At 40.3% G+C, this 21,935-nt stretch overlaps 1 protein-coding gene across 4 annotated transcripts in view; it reads left to right on the plus strand.

Moving 5' to 3' along the window:
- Positions 1-21,935, plus strand: part of CLIP4 (CAP-Gly domain containing linker protein family member 4) — a 71,721-nt gene that overhangs the window by 35,517 nt on the left and 14,269 nt on the right. For all 4 annotated transcript variants that reach the window (XM_040623049.1, XM_008700269.2, XM_040623048.1 and 1 more), the window contains 6 exons: positions 126-215; positions 1,003-1,146; positions 4,507-4,641; positions 8,247-8,370; positions 12,414-12,478; positions 18,197-18,269. In XM_040623049.1, the coding sequence (XP_040478983.1) occupies positions 126-215; positions 1,003-1,146; positions 4,507-4,641; positions 8,247-8,370; positions 12,414-12,478; positions 18,197-18,269 (631 nt within the window). The remainder of the gene's footprint in view (positions 1-125; positions 216-1,002; positions 1,147-4,506; positions 4,642-8,246; positions 8,371-12,413; positions 12,479-18,196; positions 18,270-21,935) is intronic.

Consider the following 21,935-nt stretch of genomic DNA (forward strand, 5'->3'; position numbering starts at 1 on the left):
CATGTTTCCGGAAGTGGAGAAGATTTAGATGATGAGGGATGTCTGTACTTTAAAACAGCAAGTACATTGGTATGTTTAATGTTGAAGTTCTTTCTTGCTAAAAGTGTTTTGTTTCTATGTGCTAGGCTTAATGACTTCAAAAAAAGATAGCGCTTCTGAATCAACGCTTTCATTGCCTCCTGGGGAAGAACCGAAACCCGCAACAGAGAAAGATGGTAAAATAATTTTATAACTTCCACTCTAAAAATTTAATTTACTGATGGAACTTTAAAATAATATTATAGTGATAAAGCTTATATGGGGGCTAAGTTTTCACGTTTTTGAGAGAACAATCATTGCAGGAAAAAATTATCCTTGGAAATACCTGAAGCAGCTCATCGTAAAGTGTGTACGTGGTTTCGGTATGGAATGCTGTGTGGTGCCTCTGTGTACACTTAAAGTAGAGAGCTACCAGGCTAATGGAACAGGAGGCTGAAAGGAAACTCCACAGTGGTAGAGGGCTTGATGGAAATGTCAAAGTTGCTTCAGCTATCAAATCATTGGGTGAAGAGAGCATGAACAGCACATTCAGGAGTATTCCTGCTCGCCTTCAGGTTAACACAGAATATTGTAATACTACCCTTTTTCACCTTAAAGCAAGTTAGTAGAATTTTTAAGTGTAAATAAGATTGGATTCTACTAAGCCATCTAAAGTGGGAGGTGAGAGGGAGCGTGGGGAGAATGGGAGGTAGTCGGTTTCAGTGAACTCACATGTGACGGTGCTCTCCTGTGAGAGTCCTCACGCAGCGTGAATCCTTACAGTACAGTCGCTCGAGTTGTAAAGTCTTGTCTCTAGAAGTACGGTGCAGCTGGATGAAACCAGGCGTTTAATTCAACACTAGATAATCCACAACTGAGAAAGCTCAATGGAGGGTTTCAGAGGGATTTACCTGGAAAGGCACCTTATTGGTTCACTTCTTACTGTGCACCCTTCAATATGTCCTTTTCCTTTACCTGTTTTAGGGACCCTGCTTGGATCCCTCAGCAGCTCCTCCTCCACGTCGTCTCTGGAACACAAACCGAGCTGCCCCAAGAAACTGAACGCACGCAGCACTAACAAGAAGACAATGAGCAAAAGCCCGTCCGTCTCCTCTAGAGCCAGTGCTGGTATCTATGGCTTTTTCAACCAGGCTTTCTTGGTGTTTTTTATCTTGGTTCGTTTGTAAGTAGATTTGCTCTTTTTAAATGTGTAGAAGGAAACTTTTACTTCAGTCAGATTGAACTACTTGTACTCTTCTGTCTTTCCCGTGCCCCTCCCCCCTCGTGAGTGTCCTCGGTCTCCCTGCCTTCCACCCCATGGTCCTGCCGTGTTCCTTGTCTGGACTGACTTCTTCTCTTCCACGTGCATGTGACGCCTCTGACCCTTTAAGGTTCATTTTAGGACCTTATGATAGATCCTCAGATATGTGGAAGCCATACGGTTATTACCTTTTTTCCTCTCTTTTCTAATCTAGACCCAATAATAACTAACATGTATTGTACACTTATTATTTCAGGTTCTATTTAAGCACTTACCTACCTTATTTCACTTAATTCTCAAAACAAACCTGTGGGTAGGTACTATTATTCTCATCCTCATTGTATGAGTGAGGGACCCGAGGCTTAGGGAGGTAAGTCATTGGTGCCTGGCGGCAGTTTCTAAGTGGCACTCCTGGGCTTGAGCCTGAGGTCTGTCCGCTGCTTGCTCTGCTGTTGATATGGTTTGCCTCCATCCCAGGTACCTTCCACTCTTCCTCCTGCTCCCGGGTCTCCAGACCCCTCACGGCCAGCCCGTAGAGAGCTGAACTGTTGCCCGTGGGCACGAGTACAGAGCCTCCTGCCGGGGCCCTTCATGTTGCTGCTCCACGTAGGACTTGACCTGGATTCTCATTTAGTTGAACGTTAGAGGTCTCATCCCTCTGCATTTTGTTGCTTACACCTTGAATCTAGATTTCCCACATACCGTTGTGTCGTCTTCACATTTAAAGTTCAGGTCCTTGCTTAATGCTAGGTAGGAGAGGCTCAGTGGCTCTCCTGACAGGTGGGTGATGGTAACTCGCTGGGATGTGGTGAGTCCTGCATAACCTGGTTCAGTCCACATTTCTCCAGTTATGTGTAAGGATATAGAAGGTGCTTCACTGGGGCACCTGGGTGGCGCAGTCGTTAAGCGTCTGCCTTCGGCTCAGGGCGTGATCCCGGCATGATGGGATCGAGCCCCACGTCAGGCTCCTCCGCTATGAGCCTGCTTCTCCCTCTCCCACTCCCCCTGCTTGTGTTCCCTCTCTCGCTGGCTGTCTCTCTCTCTGTCAAATAAATAGATAAAATCTTAAAAAAAGAAAAAAAAAAAAGGAAGTGCTTCATAGCAGACTCCTGCCGGAATCAGCACCTGTGGACACACTGCTGTTCACGTATTTAGCTACGGGGCACACTTGTCCACAAAGGAGATGAAACTGTTTTGGCACAAATTGTTTTCAGTGAGCCTCATAATAATGACCAGATTCTCTTTCACATACTTTTAACAGTCGTACTGAGGCAATATTTTATTATAGAAAATGTTCATGACGGGATTGTTTTCCTCTTTAAAGTACTTACTGTCCCGTGATGGGGAGGAGCCCTCGGCAATAGCATCGATGTACTAAGCCTACAGGCTGGGACTCTAAAAGCACAGAAGCTAGGAGTTTTGCCTGAAATTGTTGACTTGGAACTTGTATTTCAGAGTAGGTGCCTCTTCCCCTGCGAGCAGTTTCTGTCTAGCCTCCCGAGCAGAGGCACCAGGACAGGGCTGTTGCCATCCTGCTTGTCCTCACCTTATTCACTTTGCAAGACCTCCTTTGCTCGGAATGTGGGCTTCTGACATTTACTTGATTTTAAAATGTATATGTGGGTACGGAAGTACCTGTTTAACTTTCCACACGAAGTGGTTCTAGTGTACCTACATATTTAACCTTTTCCCCTCTTCATAAATTTAAGCCTGATGTAGGCTTAGCTAGTAGTCAATGAAGAGACTGGTCCATGAGGGTGAGCAAGAAGACCTTTTAGGAGGGGAGGGAGGGAGCATGGGAGACCGTGACAAAGTCCATGACCTCAGAGACATTTCCTTAGGATGCTTTTCTAGAGTGAGTAGATACTCCACTTTCTCCACAGATTTGCGTTTGAGGGCTGCGGACATATTGGGAAGTGAGGATAAAGAGGAGAAGGAAGAACAGATGAGGGGATGGCAGAGGTAGGGGAGGGGGTGTGTGTCCTCAGCGTCATCGTATCAGTGGTCGAACACGCTGTCCTTGGTCTGTTACATAGCCTGGGGACCCGCCTGAGGACTCGTGGTCATAGGGCCCGGGCTCGAATCCGGGTGTGCCATTGACTACCTGTGAACACCGTGTCTCAGTTTAACTCCTGAGTTTGTATCTTGTCTATCGTTACCATTCTATGGAAAGCACTTTGTAAACTGTGAAGTGCATTGGAAATACTAGTTATCGTGAGGGCCTGTAGCACTTTATCCACACCTGCCTTCTGTCTGGGTTTATGTTCCTCACTTGTTGCCATGGCTTTAGTTTCTCTCCTGTTGGCGGTGTGACTTATCCTCTGTCCCCTGCCCTCACAGAGGCTTCTTTACCTTCCCCGATGATAGCGATTCAAGTCTGTCTATGGACTGATGGCAGAAGCCTCAAGGGCCCACTTCTCTGTTATAATTGAACAGCTTTCTAGACAGTATTTCTCTAGGACTTCTGATATTTAATAGTGGGCTTTTCAGGGTTTAGGTTTGAATCAAGGTGAGGAGGAGTGGTTTGGTCCTAATAAGGAAATCAGTTAGAGCTAACTGGAAATTTACAGCAATTTTCACGTTCAGGTCACCTTCCTGTACGTATAATTCACGCTGGGTCCCGATGAACAACTCTGAGTCCAGCACTTTAGCAGACCAGGGATTGGTACAGTACAGCCCATGGGCCGAATCCAACCTGCCACCTGTTTCTGTGAAGTTTCCTGGAGCACGCCATGCCTGCCACCTGTTTCTGTGAAGTTTCCTGGAGCACGCCATGCCTATTTTGTGTATGCGTGTTCTTGTGCTGTGGTTGCAGAGCTGAGGAGTTACGGTAGAGATGTGTGGCCTGCATTGCCCCAAATACACTCTCTGGCCCTTTACAGAAAAAGTGTGTTGGCCTCAGTTCTAGCAGAGCATGCCCCGGGCAATCTGGATAGAATCAATACTTTCCAGGAACCATGCGTGCCAGGTTCTCGTGGCAATAATTTTTTCGGGAAACCCTTCACGGTTTCGTGGAATAACTTGACCTCACGTGTGAGAACCACAGTTCTAGGTGATGTGTATCAGGAAAGGTGTCATACACGGAAGTCTCTCAGCTAGACTGGTTAGAACACGTGCTGATTAAGTTTGGCTAATATACTTTTTGAGGGTTTTTTTTTTCCCCCCTTTGCTTTTTTTCCCTTCTCTTTTCCTGCCCTTTCCCCTTCCCCCACCAACCGATTAAACAGGTTTGAGTTCCTCAGGAGCGTCTGTAGCAAGTAACAGCCGCTGTGCAGGCGAGCCCCACCTCGGAGATAGAGTACTGGTGGTAGGCCAGAGAATCGGCACCGTCAAGTTCTTTGGGACAACAAACTTCGCTCCAGGTAACTGTCTGTATATTCTTTGCTCAGTTTGAACACTGTAGAATACAGAAGGTTTAAAATTTTACAGGTCGGTGAAAGGTAATGCTAGGGAGTTCTTGATGAAGGGTTCTTGTGGGTGTTGGTTAGCTGTGGCACTGGCGAGGGGAAACAGTGATGGAAACCCTGACCGGACTCAGGCTGACTGTTGCCCGTGAGGTGTTCCTGCCAGTTGTGTTTTAAATTGTCTAATGTTAAAATTTGTTTTTGTTCTCCAGCTTCACTCTCACTGATTGCCAAGTGTGCTCAATAACAGAGAGAAAATAGCAGGATTAGATTTTGGCTACGGATATTATTTTTTTTTAAATTTCAAGTTTTTATTTAAATTCTAGTTGACATATATGGTAAAATTCGTTTCAGGTATAGACATCAGTGATTCATCACTTGCATGTAGCACCCAGTGCTCATCAAGAGTGTCCTCCTTTAATCTCCCTCACTCATCTAGCCCATCCTCCACCAACCTCCCTCCAGCAGCCCTCAGTTTGCTCTCGATAGTTAAAAGTCTCTTATGGTTTGCTTCCCTCTCTCCCTTTTTTTCCTTCCCTTCCCCTATATTCATCTCTTTTGTTTCTTAAATTCCACATACAGGTGAAATCATATGATATTTGTCTTTCTCTGACTATTTCACTTAGCATAATACACTCTAGCTCCATCCACGTCATTGCAAATGGCAAGATGTCATTCTTTTTGATGGCTGAGTAATATTCCAGGGGATTTATACCACATCTTCTTTAAGCGTGCATCAGCTGATAGACACTTGGGCTCTTTCCGTAGTTTGGCTATTGTTGATAATGCTACTATAAACACTGGGGTGCACATGCCCCTTCGAATCAGTAGTTTTGTGTCCTTTGGGTAAATTGCTAAGGATATTCTTAAAATGAGTTCACAGCACATAGCTTTTATCTGAATGGCTTGGAAAGAAAAGCCAACAAACAAGTTCGAGGGAAAATGAAAAAGATTCTGTGTACCCTGGGACCTTAAAAATACATGTTTGTGTATTTACATATTCATTCCAATCTAGACTTAATATTGTGTTTCCAAAAGTAAAGATTAGCTTTCTTTTGCATTTTCAGTGATTTTAATTTCAAACATAGAAGCCAGTTGAATGAAACCATGTTTGTGTATTTTAAATGGCAATATGCTATTTTGACACATGGTGGCATTGCAGCATTTTAAGAAAAGGTTACCCAGAACATTGATTTTAAATTTGTAGTATTCTGTCAAGAACTGTGAAGGATCTGAGATTTTACCCTGCGTGTGTAAGCTGACAAGTTAGATTGCCACAGTTTCATAGATCTGGATGGAAGATGTTAGGCTCCTGATTCAGAGACAGGACTTCCATGGTCCCAGCAGTGGCAGAAGCAGAGGGTCAGCATTTTCTTGCACTCGCTCCCTGAGCCCCAGTTCCTGGGGGGCGACACCTGCATACCCAGTGGTTTATGCCGCAGGAGAAGAGCCCTGAGCTTAAGGAATCTGAACCTTTATATTAGACAACACGCATGCCTGTATTTTGTGCAGGGCCTGCCGCCTGCACTCTGTCTCTGTCCTCCCAGGCTGTCCTCTGTGCAGACATCCATGAAAAGACAGTCAGCGCCTCTGTTCATAAGACATGCAGAAACATGAGTGAGCCATGGAGAATTGTCTCCCAGCACGGTCTTGTTTCATTATACCACTTATAATTGCAATCCAACTAATTGATTTGAGTTGGGCTGTGTGTTGTATAATTCATGGCTCTCACAGGTCTCCAGGTAGTAATTGAGATGAGTTAGGATAGTCTTAATATAGTTCTCAAATAAAAACTTAAGAATCCCAAAGCTAGGGTATTTTTCACAATCTCCATGTCTTTTGAGTTCCCTTTCTCTATATTAAACAAGGTTAGAGCGGTTTCATTCACTGGATAGAATTCATTGTTTTAGGTTGACTTTGAATTTTTTAATTCCTGAGGTTAAGCATTTAGAAATTTGGGTGGTCATAAGCAAACAGGAAGTTGGAAACTTTTCTGTTAAAGTCTTTCTGTCCTTTTAGAAAGTAGTAGCATGCATGTCTTGTGGCATCAAAATTTAGATCAGTCAGTTCTAGAGAACAGTGCTAATGAAGTGAAGCTTTTTAGATTATAAGATCTAGATCTGCAGGAGGTCATTTTTAGCCTCTTTAGCCTTTTTATCGAAAAAAATTACCACTTAAATGGGAAGTGATACAAGGTGTAGTCACAATTGTTAACACTTGTCACGTCTTTCTGTGTGATGTTACACTTCTTCAAGAGTCATATGGTAAACATGGTGCCGTTATATGGTGTGTTGTAACACTGAACAGTGTAACTGTGGCGCTCAGAAGTAAAAATGGCAACCATACAACCTTGGTTAATAACATTCCGATACGTGATGACCTCTTCCAGAGCATTGCTATGGCTAAGAAGTAAGTTTGTCTACGTTACCCTGTACTCGTACACTGTTGAAGTATAGGAGACTGTGGTCATGCATTAATCTTCTCAGTGCAAAAGTATCGAGAAATGGGCTCAAATGCCATCTTTTTGAACATAAGAGAAAAAGACACCAACTTCTAGGTTGCCATTTTTGAGGTTATATAGACTCTTTGAATTAGTAATCTGGAAGTAATGATATTTTTGTATTTTGGAATTTGCAGTAAGTTTCTCAATATCTAAATTCTTATTTTTTTATTTGATACTGATTGTAAGTGACCAGATGCAATTACTACTGTATTCTCCTTTTAAATAAACACGAATGGATCATTAGACACTTTTAACTGGTCTTGAGGTACCCTCAATTTGAGAACCCTTATTCTACGAGTATGTATGTATATACTTAGACTAGGAGTATATGTCCATTTACCTAATTCTCACCACAGTAAAAGCAACCTCACTGCTTTAATTTGGCCCTCTGGAGAAGGAAGTCCTATTATTTTCCTCAGAGTGGGCCCCTTCACATACTTAAAATAAGCCTTTTAGAAAATTCTTCCTCCTAGCTAATCTAAATCTTTTCACTAAGGTTAACTATTATGATTTTTCTTTTTATCCTGGGTGGGGAAACAAAAAGAGAAAAAAGAAGAGTCCCCATGAAGTCTAATCATATTTTCCATATTACTTTTGTCCTTCCTTAAATTAAGAACCGTTTGTGATGTCGGAATGTTGGGGAGTGAAAGGAAAAGACTGCACGTGCACTTTACGATTCATACACCTCAGTATTGTGTTGTGCTTCTCACTGAAACACGCCGCATCACTGAGTCAAGGACAGTTTCTTTCTCATTATAGCGTGTAGATAGACTGTGGTCATAACACTACTTGCATAATAGCTAACTCGTGCCGAATTTGTGTATTTTCTCTCTCTCCTTTAGTGGACAACTCTGTAATTGCGCTTTGTAAAATGTTTTTCCTGTTCATTTTTTCGAATTTTCAAATTTTATCATTTGAAAGCTCAATGATCATGGTGCTTTTCCATCATTTTGTTCATTTTGTGAAAATGGGAAGCCATTCGGGCTTTGGGTTTGTATAATAGCAGAACCATTTTGGGCAAAATGCAGATGCTTTTTAAGATCCGGTGTTCTTGTTCCAGGATATTGGTACGGTATAGAGCTTGAGAGACCCCATGGCAAGAATGATGGCTCAGTTGGAGGTGTGCGGTATTTTAGCTGCTCTCCAAGATATGGGATATTTGCTCCCCCATCCAGGGTACAAAGGTGAGAAAAATGAAATTTATGTTTATTCACGAGGCCTTTTTGTAATTTGCAATGGTTTATAGTTAGAGTTCCTCATTTTATATGAAAGACACGCACTGACTACAGCTCGTGTCTTCTTTCAAGGGGTTAACCAACCACCTTCTTCAGAGAGAAGGCTCATGGAAAGCTAAATTTGCTTTGCTGAGGATTTGCAATTTTAAAACCCTCCTTTATTCCTCATTTGCAAACCCTATGAGTATGTGTAGGCTATTAGAAGTGGCGTTTGCTGCTAAGAACAGTGAGAGCAGCAAGCTTAATCTGTCATGCAAACAAAAGTAAAAATGCTCTCTGATTGCTTCAGTCACATCCTAACTACATTAAATTTCCTGCCAGCAGGCACCCCATTCATTCTCCTCCAAACCTAATGGAACCAAAATGGCTTTTTCCTCTGATTTCTTTAGTTTTCAAAAATAGATAGGCAGTAGATCTTCGGGGGAAGTGAAGCTTTAAGGGTTTATATATAATGTACCTCCTCGGTGTTTCTCCTTAAGATGGTACACTTCCGCACCGGCTCACTCTGGGTTTAAAAAAAACAAGTTGAGCAGAAACAAGTCCTCGTGAAATTCCAGGTACCATTATGTGAAATGACTTATGTGCTGAGAGAAGTTGGCTTGGCGTGCTCTTCAGTGGAGGGGAAAAGGGATGCTGATCTTTAAATAGGAAGGAACATATATGGTGTAATCACATGCACGAGAATGGATCTCCATCACGTCCCGGAGCCCCGTCTAGTTCCCTTCCAGCGAGGCTGTGTGACGGCCTCCTGGCAGATTATAGAGTTCTTAGATCCGTCCTCCACCTCGCTTGGTGTTTCTTAATAGTTTCATATAATTTTTGCATTAATTTCCTTCTTCTTTGATTGTACTTGATATACTTTTCTCCTCATCATTTATGACAGTCTAGTATTGAACACATATAATGCTTTGCAGTTTACGAAGTATCTTCCATTGAATGTTGTTTCATTTGATCCTAGTAAGTACTGGGTCAGGTGAGCTGGAAAATAACAATAACTACGACAAACATTTATTGAGCATTGAGTAAGTGGTGGGCTCTGTACAGTGTACTTCAGAAGCATATTTCATTAATCCCCCTCAAACCCAGTGAGTTGTAAGGGATTACGATTGTTCCATTTTGCCAGTGAGGAAAAGTTTAAAAAGATAAAGTGACTTAGCTAAAGTCATGTAGTTATCACAGGGGAGCAAAAAACTTTCCTCTACCCTCTTGGGTCAGTAGCTGATTAGGGAGTTGAGGGGTGTTGTCTGTGAATTAAATTGACAACAGATAGATTAGCAGGAGAAAAGGCATACAGATTTATTACGTTTAAATTTGCATGCACCTGGGCCTCACAGAGAGATGTGAATACCCATGTAAGTGGTGCGATGGGAGTGTTTATGGACCGTCTTCCTAGGAAGAAAGGAGGGAGAAAAAGGCCACTGTCTTTTTAGGAAAGACAACTGGGTGGGAGATAAGATAGTTTGTGACGTCTGTCTGGGTGTGGTGTTAACTTGCCAGCTCCTCACCTGTGAGAAGAGTCAGTCTTCCCTGCTTGGTGAAGCTGCTGCCAAGCGGATAGAGCACAAAAGGGTTCTTTTTTGGGAGCAGATAAGGAGAGTTCAGAGAAAGCCTCTTCCTGCATTTTTTTTTGTTTTTTTTTTTGATTCTCAAATGTCTTTAGCTCAAAATAACCCTTATGCCAGAACGGATGTTTTGGAGTGGCCTATTTTGATCTTACACTAGATAACGATGGAGCTGGACTCAGCCCAGATTTGTTGTTTTGTTGTTTTTCCTAAGCCCTTGCTTTTAGACAGTTTGCTGTTTTGTGGTCGGCATTTTATAAATCAAGAAACAGATACTAGCCAGTGCACAGCCCTTCCGTGTGCCAGCACGGTTACTCGCTCCACATGGATTGTTCACACCTGGGAAGCTCCCTCTGGCTCAGGTCCTGTAATTATCCCTGTTTCACAGGTGGGGAAAGTAAGGCACAGGGAAGTGACGTGAGTTGTGCAAGCGTGCACAGCTCCCAAGCGGGGATTTGAACCCAGGTAGTTGAATGTATGTTCTTGACCAGTACCCTGTAATGATTAAAAGAAGGTTGCTGACTTTCTTTAGGACCGATGTCTTTATTGATGATTGACTTAGGGTAAAATCCATGCTGAGTCCCCAGTCTTCTGGATTCTCTTATTACTTTGGACAAATCTTCATTAACACATTGCTACAGTCTCTTACAAGTTTTATTTGTCTCTCAGTCGTGAGGACTGGGGTTCTTCATTTTATGTTTGATTACCCAGAGGACACAGTGTGGCATATTTTAGGCACAGTAAATACTGACCAAATCTAGTGTAGTGTTTCTTTATGCTGAAACAGCTTACCCCCCTTTTATATTATGAAGCCACTTTCTTTCTCATGGTTTCATGTTCTTTTTCTTGCTTTGTTTATGGAACGCATGGATTTCACCTTTTTCTCCCCCTCTCGCCTTCTGTTTAGTCTTCTTTAAGGTGATTCATTTAAAAGCATCCCCCTCTTAGAAGATACAGGGCTCTCTCTCTAAATGAATTGCTGTCTCGATTCAGCTGTCTTCCTGTCATCTTCTGATTGTCTCATTCATCATCATCAAATACTATTAAGTGTCTTTTAGCACTTTGTGCTGTGCTAGGCATTCTATAAGCAAATAAAACAGACATGGTCCCTGATTTTGAGGAATTTCTAATTTAAACCAGCTTTAGAGCTCTTGAGACACCACTGATCTTCAAGAAGAAAGAATTTTAAACTGGGGAGTGCTTGAGGACAGTCTTAATAAAGTAGTGACCAATCACAATCCCACACCTCCCAGATTGTGGTTGTCTTTTTTCCCCCTCCTTTGCATTAGGAAAAAAAAATGTGCCTCGTCTCCGAGAATCTGCACGTTATTTCCTCCGCTTGGATAGCTTTCTGCTATCACCCGGCTTTCACTGAGGTCGTACCTTTTCTTCTACTAATATCTAAATCATCCAATATTTCCTTGCAGAAATTCCAAGAAAACTTATGGACTAGATCTAATCTTATCTCTCTACCTACTTACCTATTTTTTTTGCCTAGGTGGTCTTCATCAGCACAGTATTAATCTTCTTATTCTTAGTTCTCACAATTAGGTACTTATTATTAATGAACTGATCACTTTTAGAATTAAGTTCTTCTGAACGACCCATCACCACCTAATTATCTGTCCTCTTCATCAAGTCCTATTCGTTGCGTTCATCAGTCTCTCACTGATTGCCGTAGTGTGTGTGTCACGTAGAAACCACGCACGTGAAATGCGAGGTGGAATTGCCGACATTGCGAGAGTTGCAGGATTTCTAGATGGTGACCAAGTGTCCTGCAGGAAGCAGGCTGGCAGAATGAAGGCTTTGTGCGGGTCAGGTCAGTAAACAGCGGAAAGAAAATGAGACTGTGAGCATTGGCTTTTAAACAGTGAAGAATGATTTGAATATTAAAAAATACAGACAGACCTGTCAGGAAAGTTACCTTTATGGTTGTACTGAGAGTCAAATACAAAGTAAAGGATGTTGAATTGTATTTAGCCATGCAATTTTATCAGAAAATCACATGCATACACAGACTGAGTCAGTATCCTTTTTTTTTTTTAATTTAAAAATGTGATGTTTTTATAATTCTGATCGAACATTTAAATTTAACATAAAACAAATTTCAGATTTTTTTAGTTTCATCTTTGAAGATAAAGTTCCAAAGAAATAAAGTCAGGTCCCTATTTTAAGTGAATTTATGTTAAGTTGCCTTTTTCTGCACTGCTCACCCTTAGATAACAGGGCTCTCTTGGTTTTGTTATTACCTGTCTTCTCCGCTAGCTTGAAGTTCATTCCTGGCTCCCAGCGGATGCTCAATAGATGTTTGTTGAGTAGGTGAAATAAGAAATAACCATCAGTGTGAAAACCTCACTTAAGAGCCAGGCTTAAATCTGAAGACCTGCTACTTCTGATGAGGTTTGCTAATTAGGTTTGTTCTATTCACAGGGTAACGGATTCCCTGGATACTCTCTCTGAAATTTCTTCGAATAAACAGAATCATTCTTATCCTGGTAGGTTTACACAGTTTTATGTTCCTAATAATTATTCCTTTGCTTTTATTTATCAAAAAATTTTTTATTGTGAAGTATATGTGTATACAAAAGAGTATGTAAATGCCTTTATATATCTCACGTAATGATAAAGCAAACATCTGTTACGTGCCCCCTTGCTGCAGATGACCTGAACAGTAGTCCTCAGTAATCCTCAGATTATGAGCCTTGAATTTTATGTTAATTATTCCCTTGATTTTTAAGATATCTTTATCACCTATATAAAGATATATGAATAAATAACATATATTATAAAATGTGTATATGTTTAATTGTCGTTGGCTGTTCTGTTAGTGTTCCAGTAAAATATATTATTCATTCTATACTTGATGGGTATTTGTATTATATTTGTTTTTTTACTATTACAAACTAGACCGTTGCACACATTTGCCAAAGTTTCTCCAGGGTTGCGAGGCATGGGCCATGCAGATCTTCAGCCTTCCTAGGTAGTGGCAGACTGTTTGCAGGGCCCGTGCCCACGAGCAGGGGATGAGAGACTCTGCAGCCCCTTATCTCACCAACACTAGTCCTGTTTGATTTAGAAGTCTTTGCCCATCTGATGGATTTAAAATGTATCTCGTGGTTTTAATTTGCATTTTCCAGATTATAAATGAGGTTGAGCCTCATTTTTTTCATGTTGATCTATCATATGCATTTTCTGTGACATACATGTTTAAGTCTCTTGCCTGTTTTTCTTTTGGTTGGTTTGTCTTACTAATTTGTAGGTTTCTGTATATATTTTGGACACTAATACTTATTGCCAGTCTGTGTGTTGTGACTCTCTTGCTTGCCTGGTTTTTGACTTGTCTTTTGCCTCTCCCCACCCCCACCACCCATTTGGTGTCTTTGGATAAGCAGATATTTAAAAATTTTAAGTAGTCAAAATAGCAAACCCCTGGGACACCTGGGTGGCTCAGTTCGTTAAGCGTCCGCCTTCGGCTCAGGTCATGATCCCAGGGTCCTGGGATTGAGTTCTGCATCAGGTTACTTGCTCAGCGGGGAGCCTGCTTCTCTCTCTGCCTGCCTCTCTCTCTCTTTCTCTCTCTGACAAATAAATAAAATCTTAAAAAAAAAAAAAGCAAACCACTATGTTTTCCATGTTTTATCTTAGGAAATCTTTTCCTAAAACAGACCTCACACAGATATTTTCCTATATTGCTTTCTAGAAGTTTTGTTTTGTATTTTTGCTTTTCATATTTATCAATTCACCTGGAATTGATTTTGTGTATAGTGAGGGTCTAATTTCATTTTTTTCCATAGGATAACCATCTGTGTAAGAGTGATTTGTATAACTAGTCCTTAAATATTTGTTGAGATTAATTTCATGGCCTGTGAATTTTCACCATTCTGATAGATGTGTAGCAGTATCTCATTGTTTCCATTTGAAATTCCCTGATGATGTATGTAATGTCATATTAGTTTGCCACAGCTAGCATAACAAAGTACCAGGGATGGTGTGGCTTAAACAAAGGAATTACTTTCTCAAAATTCTGGAAGCTAAAAGTCCAGGATCAAGGTGTTAGCAGGGTGGGTTTCTTCTAAGGCTCTTGCCTTGCCTTGTAGTTGGGGATCTTCTTCCCATTTCTTAACAAAGTCTTTCCCTCTGTATGTGTCTGTGTCTTAATCTCTTTTAGGTGTCTAACCTCTTAAGGACACCAGTCATCTTGGATTAGGGCTGACCTATTTCATTTGATTTTAACTTAATTGCCACTTTAAAGGCCTTGTCTCCAAATACAGTCACATTCTGAGGTACTGGGTGTTTGGATTTTAACATGAATGGGGGCACAATTCAGCTTGTAACAGAAGTTGAAGATCTTTGCACATATTTGCCATCTGTCCATTTTCTTTGGTGAATTGTTCATTCTGGTCTTTTGCTCATTTAAAAAATTATGTTCATTGTCTTCTTATTGTTGAGTTTTAAGTATACAAAATTTTGTATACTTTGAATGCTAGACCTTTACCAGAATGTGTTTTGCAAATATTTTCTCTAGTCTGTGGCTTGTCTTTTCATTGTCTGAACAGTTTATCACAGAGCAGAAGTCTTTAATTTTAGTGAAGTCCAGGGTATCAATTTTTTTTTTTCATGAATTGTACTTCTGATGTTATATCTGAAATGTCATCATTGAACTCAAGGTCATCCTGATTTTCTCCTGTGTTATCTTTTTAGGAGTTTACAGTTTTGTGTTTTCTATATAGATCAATGATCCAAGGAGTTAATCTTTGTGAAAGGTGTAAAGTCCGTGTCTGGATTCTTTTTTTTTTTTTTTGCATATCTTAGGACTATTTGTTAAAACGTCTATCCTCCGTTGAATTGCCTCTGCTCTTTTGTCAAAGATCAGTTGACTATATTTGTGTGGGTCTCAGGGCTCTCTGTTCTGTTCCTTTGGTCTATTTATCTTTCACTAATAACCACATTGTCTTAACACTGTAGCTTTATAGTGATTCTTCAAGCTTCTTCAGTCTTCTTGATCTTCTCCCTCAATCTTGAGCTAGTTATTCTGGACTTTTTGCCTCTCCATACAAATTTTCCAGATAGTTGGTACCTACAAAATAATTTGTTGGGATTTTGATTGGGATTGCACTGACTGTATAGATCAAAAGAGGAAGAACTAACATCTTAACAATATTGAGTCTTCCTATCCATGAACATGGAATACCTCTATTTAACTTATTTGATTTCTTTCATTAGAGTTTTATAGTTTTCCTCATATAGATTTTGTACATGTCTTATTAGATTTATACCAATATAATTCATTTTTTGGTGTTAATATAAATGGTATTGCTTTTTAAATAATTCTTTTTACCTTATATCTGCTTTCTTTTGGTCAAGTATTTGCTTAACATATCTTTTTCTATCAGTTGTCTTGTAACTTTTCTATATCCTTATGTTTTTGGAATATTTTCTAAATAGGATATGGTTGGATTTCACTTCTTTAAAAAAATATGGTTTGACAATGTTTGCCTTTTAACCTGAGAGTTTCACCTATTTACATTTATTGTAACTACTCATATATTTGGATTTATTTATGCTGTTTGTTTGCTATTTTTTCAATTTTTTTTTACTTGTGGTTTTCTTTCTTGACTTTATTCTAGTTATATACCTACCCCCTCTTGTTCTTGTTCCATTCTCTACTTGAATAAAAGTTATACTCTATGAATATACCTCTTAGGAATTACCATAGGTACTTTGACATACATATTTTTAGCAAAGTCTAAAGTTTAATCATCATGTGTGCTCTTTCCCAAGTGACAGAAAATCCTTATAAACTGAGTTATTTAGTTTCTATTTTATTTCCGCCACAAATTTCGCATTATTATAATACTTTTTTTCTATAATTAATAACCAGTATTTAATTTGCTCACATATTTACCAGTGTCTTTAGTCTTTATTCTTCAGAACTTTAACTTGGGATCATTCTGTTCCCACCAAACATATACACACACACACACACACACACACATATATATACACATGTACATATATACGTATATGTGTATATATATATATATATATATATACATTAAAGATTTTAATTATTTAAGAGAGAGAAGAAGCAAGCACAGAGAGAGAGTGAGAAGGAGAAGCAGGCGCCCTGCCAAGCAGGGAGCCCAATGCCTGGCTTGATTCCAGGACCCTGGGATCATGATCTGAGCCGAAGGCAGATGCTCAACTGATTGAGCCACCCAGGCGCCCCTACCACATGTATATTTTTTGAAATTTCTTTTAGAAAGGGTCTGTCTCTCAGTTTTTGTCTTTTCTAATGATAGTTTTACTGGGTAAAACAATTGGTGAAAATTTGAGTTTGAAAGATGTTTTCTCCCTGTACATTGACGATATAATTTTATTATTTTCTGTCTTTTGTCACTTGTTTGAGAAGTCTGCTATGAGTCTGCCTAAGCTGTACTTCTGTAGGTGATTTATCTTTCTTTTTGACTGCCATTAGAGGTCTTCTCTATTTCCTTAGTGTTTTGTATAGTTATCGTTTTACTATGATGTTGCCTAGATGGCGGTTTCTTTTTGACTATCCTGTTTGGTATCATGGGTCTTCCTGGATTTGGGAATTAGCATTTTTGATCAATTCTGTGAAACTCTTGTCTGTATACTTAAAATATTTCTCCTTCAATCTTTTTATTATCTCTTTTAGAAGCTCTGATGAGTAGTGTTAGTAGACTTTCTCACCTTCCCATGCCTCTTTTATATTTTTCACCAGAAATGGACTGTATTCTAGACATCTTCAGCTCTATCTTCGTGTTTCCTGATTCTTTCTTCAGCTGTGTTTATTCTGCTGTTTAATCCAGCCACCAAGTTTTTAGTTATAAAATTTTTATTTCTTTTTTCCTTTTCACAAATCTGCTTTGTAGTACTTATTATCACTTGTTATTTCCCCATATTTTTAAGTTTTTCTTTTATGTCTTTAAATATTTTAAATATTGTTATCTTTTATGTTATATAATTCCATATCTGAAGTCTCTGCCAGCCTAACTTATGCTTTTGCCAGTCTGTTTCTGTGAGCCTGTGGTACCTTCTTTCCTTGTGAATTTTGTAATTTATTATTGTGAGGTACTTATTCTCAGAATTTAATGTACAGGAATTCTTTGAGGCCTGGTTGATGCCTCCAGAGAAGATTGTATTTACTTCTGCCAGTTACTCCTGGAGGTGCTGCCAACCTGAGACTACTTTAATTTGCATTCCCTGCAGTTATTTTTTATTACATAGATAAAACGGATTTGGCTCTTGATCACAAATTTCGAAGGGAGACGATTTTGCCACCTTCTGAGCATTAAGGTTGACACAAGCCACTTTGTTTTGCTTTTGTCAGAATGGTGTTTCATTCTGTTTCTCATTTAACCTTCAATTGAGGGTGGGCTGGTTGGGATCTGCATTTTAACCAGGAGTCTTGTGCTAGAGTCCCCCTTTCTTTAGGCCCCAGGCTTTATGTCCTTTCCCGTCTCCTGTGCAGCCAGTAAGGCAGAAGCCAAAGTTCTCTAGAATTTAGTGGCAGTCCTGCGGTACATCTCTTTGAAATTGTGCCTTTGTATCAGCTCAACAGTACATATGTATTTTTAATTATAGTCATATAAAATTATACTTGCTTTGATCAAGAGATTGATTCAGCACATCTGGTCTGCCATAACTTTCCAGAACTGGAAATCTTACTCTTTTTAAAAGACATCTTTTTAAAAATGTACCTTTCATGAAATCTTTTTTTTTTTAATAACTCTGTCATTTGGGGATGCCAAGAATCATAAACTCTGAAATTTATTGTTCAGTATGTTATAAATGGCATATTTAGTGATAGTGTTTTTAAGCCATTTTATCCTTTCTTTCATATGATTTATCAAGATTACAATATTTGAGAGTAAAAAGATTCAGCTTTATCAGTGTCTGATTTAGTTTTATTTGGTTTTCAATAAGTTTTATAGTAAAAACCTCCAAATGGAATGTCATGATCTTAACTTATTTATGCATATGCATCGTTTGATGAGAAAGGTAAGATAAAAATTTGTCAAAATATCTAAACCACTATTCTGTATGTACTTACTTTCTTTGCCGTGCTTCCAAAGAAACACTTGATAGAATAGAACACCTATAGAAGAAATGATATAAGATAACTTTTAATGAGGACTGCAAATTTGTGATTTATTTTTTCCTCTTTTGACCTTCACTTTGACATTTAGGTTTTAGGAGAAGTTTCAGTACGACTTCTGCTTCTTCCCAAAAAGAGATTAACAGAAGAAATGCTTTTGCCAAGTAAGTATTAAGAAGATTTAGAAAAATGCTTCTCAAGATGAACATGACAGGATTCTGTGAAGGAAGAAAGTAGATTTTGTACCTTTTGCGTTGCTTGGTAGAATTCTAGCGCTTACAAGAAAAGGTGCGAGGAGTGTATTGCAGAGTCCTCCCTCCTTCCCCCGCAAGCTCAATTAAAAATGTCACCAGTGACTAAGAGTAGTATGCTGCTTGTATTTTCAGAGAGATTTAGTACCGTTAATAAGCGTTGGAGGAATTTACATTTTGTGTTATCATTGAATAGGGTGGATTGATTTTTTTTTTAAAGATTTTATTTATTTATTCGACAAAGATAGAGACAGCCAGAGAGAGAGGGAACACAAGCAGGGGGAGTGGGAGAGGAAGAAGCAGGCTCATAGCGGAGGAGCCTGATGTGGGGCTCGATCCCATAACGCTGGGATCACGCCCTGAGCCGAAGGCAGACGCTTAACCGCTGTGCCACCCAGGCGCCCTGGGTGGATTGATTTTAAACTTTATTTAATTAGTCAGAGATTTGATTTAATATTTTCAGCAACACATGAAAGAAATGTCAGGTCTGTTTGCATAAAGTGATCTTAGTATTATTTAAAAAAATACTCCTTTCTCTCGTAGAAGATACTGCTCAAAATGCTTTTGTTGTTGTTTCTTTTATAGAACCTTTTTTTTTTCTTTTTCATTTATATTGATTTCCCTCAGACCCACTTTACTCCCCCTGATATTTTTCTGACACTTTTGGAAGCTTTTTTATTTTTAGGGGAATAGGAGTCTCTTCTAGATTGATTGGGTTAAGGAGTTCTTTTTTTATTTTAAAATTTTCCAGTTAATCTGGAGGCTAATGCCCCGGAGCTGTGGGGGTGGGGGGGTGGGGAAGGAAAAAAAGACTGGCTGAGTCGGAAGGCACACTTGCTTAGTGTGGTGCTCCGGAAGTCACTAGAAAGTGGAGCCCAGGCACTGGAACCAGATAATCACCTGAGCAACAGGTAGGGGGTTTATATAATCTGGCCAGAAGTTCCTCGAGGCGTCACAAGGATCTGAACGTTCACTTGCCAACCCTGATTGTCCTAAGACACTGCTAGGTACTGTTTAGCGGGGTTGGCTAGGGGTGTTGTTTTTGTTGTTTTCTTTCCTCCAGACCTTCACCAGTGTTGATGTTGAAATTGGTCTCCTCACTTGAGTAGCTGAGTGTGTTAAGGGCAGAATGGAAGAGACCTTTGGGATAGAAAGGACCTAGGGGCAGGGGGGCAGTGTCAAAGGCCATGTGAGATGCTGGGGGTGGGAGAGAACGATGTCCAGGGAGCCAAGGGAAGGATGAGAAATGGGAACCATGGGAATTATGCAGCAGGTATGGGTAGACACAAAATGTGAGGACCTTCTCTTTATTTTCTATAAAAATCAAAAGAAATGAAGTTTTACTGATACTTGTACAGATTGAGACTAGTATCTGTTTAAAAAAAAAGATACTCTTTTATTGAGGGTATAAAATCAGAGGAAAACATTGGGTATTGGCAATTTTAAAAATAATTGATTTTCGCTTATAGAGCACAGGACGAAAATGTTTGGTGGCTGCTGTTGTAAGGAGCAACAGGAAGACTTTGGGTGTTGGCAGCTATTAGGAGAGGGGCCTGTGATCTTGGGCTGGGGCAGACGTGAGAGTGACTCTGTCTTCTGCCGAGGGCACGGAGACGATCGGGTACTGTGCTGTGGCTTGGCTGGAGGATGATGTATACTGAAGACTGGGTTGAAAAATGAGTTCACTCAGATTCCCCACACACTGCCATTTTCTTGTTTATTCATATGGAAATAAATGATGCTTCCAGTAGAAACATGGAGAATGTAGCGGTATGAAAATTTCTGGAGAGGAAACTTGAAGGGTTTGTGCAAAGGACGTGCCTGCCCCACATGAGAGAGGCCGTGAAGAGAGGGGGACAGGATCTGGTTTTCTGCGTCATTTGTCGGGACGACAGTGATGGACGCATTTCATTCAGAGGGCAACATGATGGCAAGGGGCTTGCCGCAGTTCTGTCTTCAGAATTCTATGTGTATCTAATGCCAAGAGTAGCGGTAGAGAGGAAGGGGGCTTGGGATCTGAACCGGGCACCACAGCGACCTGGTAGTCAGGAGCAGTCCGCCCTCTCCCACCTGGCATCCTGCTTGCATCTGTGTCCCGTTGCCACACGCGCCCGGCCCGGTCCTTGCCAGCTTCTCTCTCAGCCTCTCTCCGTGTCGTCACGGCACGTCCCATCTGCGGAATCCAGCCGGTTGACACGGTTTATGTGGTCAGCTCAAATTTGAATGTTTTTCGGCAGAACTCACAGAGTTCATTCTGTTGCATGTTCCATTATGTCACATCATCCATTTGCATTCACTGCCTGTGCCCTGAAGCTTCTCGATTCTCAAACGCACGATGAAGCCCAGATTCACTGGCACAGCATCTAAAGGCCCACCTGCATGCAGAGCTCCTGTCTGTGTCCCTGACTTCGCTCTCGTGGTGATAGCCTCATCGGTGAGGCTCACGTGTCACTGCCTCGCGGAAGCTCCTTCCCTGGCCTTTAAGGGAGGCTGGAGTTCTTCCACTTTGTGCTCCTTCTGCACTGTATACAGTCTGTCTTGCTGTGTTGATGACATTTTACTGATTATTATGCACAGGTCTAGAGCCTAGCCCCGGGCCTGCCATTGCACATGTGCTCAGTTAACTTTTTTTTTAAAGATTTTATTTATTTATTTGACAGAGATAGAGACAGCCAGCGAGAGAGGGAACACAAGCAGGGGGAGTGGGAGAGGAAGAAGCAGGCTCTTAGAGGAGGAGCCTGATGTGGGGCTCGATCCCATAACGCCGGGATCACGCCCTGAGCCGAAGGCAGACTCTTAATCGCTGTGCCACCCAGGCGCCCCTCAGTTAATGTTTTTGAACAAGTAGCTCTGAAATGTACTGTAATTCAGAGTTTCTCACGTCCCTGAGTTTTGACATAACTTGAATCAGATCATCTTATTAGAATGTTAACTCTTCACCCAAACCATGAATTTTTGGTTTAGATCTTGAATTCATTTTTTACTTGTTTCTTTCTCTTAAAACTTTTTTGATTATGAAAGTTGATCGTACAACATTTGAAAAATTATAAAAAACTAAGTGCAGAATAAAGATCATCTGAAATTTTTATCACCTAGATGAAATTATTACTTTTGTTTTGGTATATACTTTCCCAGGTTTTTTCCTAAAGCATGTATCTGAATTTTAAACCAAGTTGGACAAATCATTCTCTACATACCCTTGGAAAGCTTTTTCCCTTAATACGTCCTGTATTCTGTAACCGTTTTCCTCGGTGTGGCTTTTGCAATGTTTTAAAAGACTGTTCTCCGATATGGAAACATTTTTTTGGCATAATAATCAATGAAAAACATCATAATGTAATACTAGATGCCAGACTTTTCATACATGTATATCTGTTTCCCTCCCTTCCCGTGTGTGTGTGTGTGTGCGTGTGTGTGTGTGTGCGCGTGTGTGTGTGTGCGTGTGTGTGTGTGTGCGTGTGTGTGTGTGTGCGTGCGCGTGTTCAGGCAGATATCCAGCTCTATTTCCTTGTGGTTCTTTCCTGTTTTCTAATGCATGTATTTAGCTGTTTAATTTATTTGGAATTTAACATACAGTGA

Source organism: Ursus maritimus, unplaced genomic scaffold (genome assembly GCF_017311325.1).
Source record: "Ursus maritimus isolate PB19 unplaced genomic scaffold, ASM1731132v1 scaffold_6, whole genome shotgun sequence".
Taxonomy (NCBI): Eukaryota; Metazoa; Chordata; class Mammalia; order Carnivora; family Ursidae; genus Ursus; species Ursus maritimus.